Raw genomic sequence first — 3,694 nt, 5'->3', positions numbered from 1 at the left:
AGTTACCAAACCGGCAAGGGCAATGGGTCCCTGAGGGCCTTCTGCACCATATCTACAAAGGGGACTGGCCATTTCATCAGTGGCCTACACGCTTTGCCACCATAGCACAACCTACCGGACAATATGTGCGGCTTGAAGATGATGATGTGCGAGAAATGCGTAAGGTGAAGATCGGAAACACATTTTTCTCTATCCAGACCATAATGATCTTCCTCCTTCACAAGTGCCCAGCCACACTTGCAGATCGGCAGGGTCCTGGCGGATGTGAAGGATCCCAAGCCCGCACCCATTGACACATCCACAGAGGAGAGGAAGCTTGCCTTGACCTACCCTGTAGGGATTCAAGGCCTCTTGGAGGCATCTCCATCTGTTGGTTTGTCCTCGGGTCTTCCACAAGGAACCAGCACTCAGAATGCCATCTCTGAGGTAGAGATTACCCGTTTCTCCTCCATTGTGGTGGGTGGGGAGGAGTTTGTATTTTTACATGATCTGGAGAAATCCTTTGAGCTTCGCATGGATGATTCTTTCACCATCCTTGATGCCCATGGCAAGTTTAAGGTTGATACCACCACCTCTCATGACGATGATCTCCTACTGCCCATGGGGAATACTGTGGCGGACACAGTGGCGATCGCACAAGTCGAGGTGGCAGTGGCCGAGCACGCCAAGGTGTCTAAGGAGGATTTTGTGTTTGTGCAAGCCATGTGTTTGGCTAAATGCACAAGAGTAGATTCACCATCACCTGCTACAACACCTGATTTGCTTGATCCAAAGGGGAAGTCAAGTGTGGATCTTTACTTGCACCCGGATGCTGATGAGGAGGATCCTAGACAAGAGGTATAGATGCTCACTTAAATTTGATTGTTACAATTGATTTTGTTAATGTTATAACTTAATTTTTGCCATATTTCTCAAAAATCCTATGTTTTGCAAGATGTTTTGGAGGTTGATGCCTGGGCGCAACGGTCAGGGGGGAGGAGGACGACGTTTGGACCTCAAGCGTCACTTGCTCGCTTTCGACTGGTGAAGTGGTGTTTGTGCATGCCAACTACTCCCCCAATGGAAGCTACAACATGTTTGCCCTCCTTCACTCTCCAAGGCCTTGTGTTTAACAACCCTTGCCTAATCAGCCAACCTTGTAGTGCTTGTAAAGAAAGATTTTGCAATATCTACTTTCGGCGTCAACTTTTGCGGGCGCCTCATCGTCCATGTCAGCATGAACCAAGCTGTAGGGGTTAATGACACCCAAGAAATTACAACCACTTTGCTTAATAGGGAGCCACCCCAAAAAGCCAAGTGCCAAAAAATTGTAATTCGAAAGATCCTAAAGCAAAAGCCGGATATCATGTAAAGCGTTGATTTCCTTAATGAATCTACTTTTTGGTGTCTATGAATCTCTCTTACTTGCAAGATATTGAATTTGTTATATGTTTGGCTTCCAATGTGTTTATGAGAAGCACCCGTGCTTAGTGAATCATGAAATTTTTGATGCATGCTGGGTCAAAAAGCATGTTGGTCAGCCAACTTGCATTCAATCATGGGGAAAGTTATTGATATGCCTACAAAAGGGCTTGGGAGGCCCCAAAATGGGCTACCACAAGGGCGCGCATCTGGGTCTTCCATAAGCATATGGAAGGGGCAAATGCGCGCCCTTGTGGAAGCCCATTTTGGAGCATCTCAAGCACTTTAAAAGGCTTATCAATACCTTTCCCCATGAATTAAGACAAAATGGCTAACCAACATTCACTCCAACCATAGATCCTTTTATAATCAAGCTGATGTACAAGCCCATATAAATTTCAGTTGTAAAACCAAAACTAATAACATGTATGCTTCGAAAAATCTATGCTACATTGACTTAGTAGGGCATGCACTTCCTGATGCATCCAGGCTATTTGAAGCATTGAAGCAAGGGAAATATCCTGAATGCATGGCAAAACATCCTCGAAAGCTTTGGAAAGAACTTGGCAGGCCCTAAAAATGGTTGCCACAAGGGCGCGCATTTGGTCCCTTCATCGGCCTGTGGAAGCACCAAATGCGCGCCCTTGTGGCAGCCATTTTAGGGGCATTCCAAGACCTTTCCAAGGCTTTCCAAAAACTTTTACCATGCATTCAAGATATTTGGGTTGCATCAGTGCTTCACATAGCTTGGATGTATCAGTAACTGCATGCTTGACTTAGCCAAGGTGCTTAATGTAGGCAAGTTTTTCCAATGCCAAGCTTTAAGCTACATACATACAAAAGAAGGTAGACAAAACATGGACCACTGCTACATCTCATGGTACACAATTAAAGGAATACAATGCACAAAGAGTGGAGTATACAATCAAAAGATGCTTATATTCAAATTCTTCCCAATCTTGGAGGCATCGTAAATACAAAAATGGTTTGATGACTAATTACAAGCTAATGTTCATGGCGCAAACGATGAGCAAGTTGCATATCCTTGGGCATAATCGTTACACGCTTTCCATGGATGGCACATAGGTTCGCATCCTCGAATATGCTAGTTAGATATTGCTCTGTTGCCTCTTGGAGTGCCTCTATGGCCACGACGCCCATCCGAAACTCAGTGTTGTATATTTGCAAAAACTCCCTGCAAAGCCCTGCAAAGGGGCCCTCCGAATCAAGAGCTCGGTGCTCTTCTGATAGTGGCAAATATTCGCAAATGCACGACTGCGATTTCTCACCTTATGAGGTTGATGGGGAGGTGCATTTGCTGCAGGAGTTGGGGCAGCTTGCTTCCTCTTCTTGTAGACAATGCTCTTTCTCTTTTTCAGCCGCACAAGCACCTCCAGCACCTTATTTTCCAAGTCCACCCATTCTTCATCTGATTCGTGCTCTTCACTATTGTGCGGATGTGATAGTGTGGGTCCACTCCCTTTAGGGAGTGTCTTACCCCCAATAGACATGTGAGTGGCATAAGTTTGTATTTCAATGCCAACCCATGGGGGATCATCATGCGTTTGCGTCTCTTCAGAGCCTTCTGACCGCTGTTTGTGGCTATTTCTTTCTTTGCCTTGGTCGCTCTCATCCGTCGTGTTGCCCTCAGAATTGTTGGAGTCCGATGAATAGACAACAAGGCGATGCTTCCTTCTCTCTTTTCCTGTTGTAGAGGGCTGACCATGTTGATTTGAAGCTCCAGCTTCTTCTGTGTGGAGCTCACTTTGAACTTGTGAAGTTCCAGCTTCTTGTGCTGCAGCTGGGATTCGTTGGCCATCCGGGGCCTTTGGATATTCAATCCTTGCCGTTTGTTTTGTTCTTGCCATGGTAGCACCTAGTATGGAAAATGACAAAATGAGCATCTTCAACCTTTCAATAGGGATTTTTGGGATTTGGGCCCTTTCACATTATGCGGCCAATTAAGTGAAAAACTCAAATAAACCAATTGAATTTAACAAGTAAACCTAGATCATGTGGACGGTTGACGCGACACCCAAACGCTGCCATTTTGATCCTTAGTTGCACACCAAGCCTCATGGCCCAGGGTTGCTCGCGAGCATTTCCACTTCTCGGATGCTGCAGTACGGGAGGCCTTACGTAACTGCTTTGCTAACATCGACTCTCTTGCCTTCTCAAAAGTGCGAGTTCTCCCAAAGGTGTGTCTAAAAAACTAGCTAAACATCTCTTGGAGGTAGTTGGAGTGTGAACCACCACCACCATGCCGAGTATTCTTGAAGTAGACTCCTTTTGC

At 45.7% G+C, this 3,694-nt stretch overlaps 1 protein-coding gene across 1 annotated transcript; it reads right to left on the bottom strand.

Moving 5' to 3' along the window:
- Window positions 1-2,406: 2,406 nt before the first annotated feature.
- LOC147451346 (uncharacterized) lies at window positions 2,407-3,269 on the bottom strand. Its single transcript, XM_086520606.1, has 2 exons — window positions 3,125-3,269; window positions 2,407-2,645 (listed from the first exon to the last, which is right to left on the bottom strand). Exons 1-2 carry the CDS (start codon window positions 3,267-3,269, stop codon window positions 2,407-2,409), a joined length of 384 nt encoding a protein of 127 aa, XP_086376732.1.
- Window positions 3,270-3,694: the final 425 nt, after the last annotated feature.

The sequence above is a fragment of the Adiantum capillus-veneris genome, chromosome 9 (assembly GCF_014529385.1).
Source record: "Adiantum capillus-veneris isolate H3 chromosome 9, ASM1452938v2, whole genome shotgun sequence".
Taxonomy (NCBI): Eukaryota; Viridiplantae; Streptophyta; class Polypodiopsida; order Polypodiales; family Pteridaceae; genus Adiantum; species Adiantum capillus-veneris.
The sequence above is the reverse complement of the archived record's forward strand: the minus strand, read 5'-3'. Positions and strand labels throughout refer to the sequence as shown.

What these genes read in the sequence shown, in the direction of transcription:
- LOC147451346 (XM_086520606.1), bottom strand. Translation starts at nt 3,269, where the DNA reads ATGGCAAGAACAAAACAAACGGCAAGGATTGAATATCCAAAGGCCCCG. An exon ending in TGGAGCTTCAAATCAACATG is followed by an intron (nt 2,646 to 3,124) that starts GTCAGCCCTCTA and finishes TGCCACTATCAG; the next exon opens with AAGAGCACCGAGCTCTTGAT.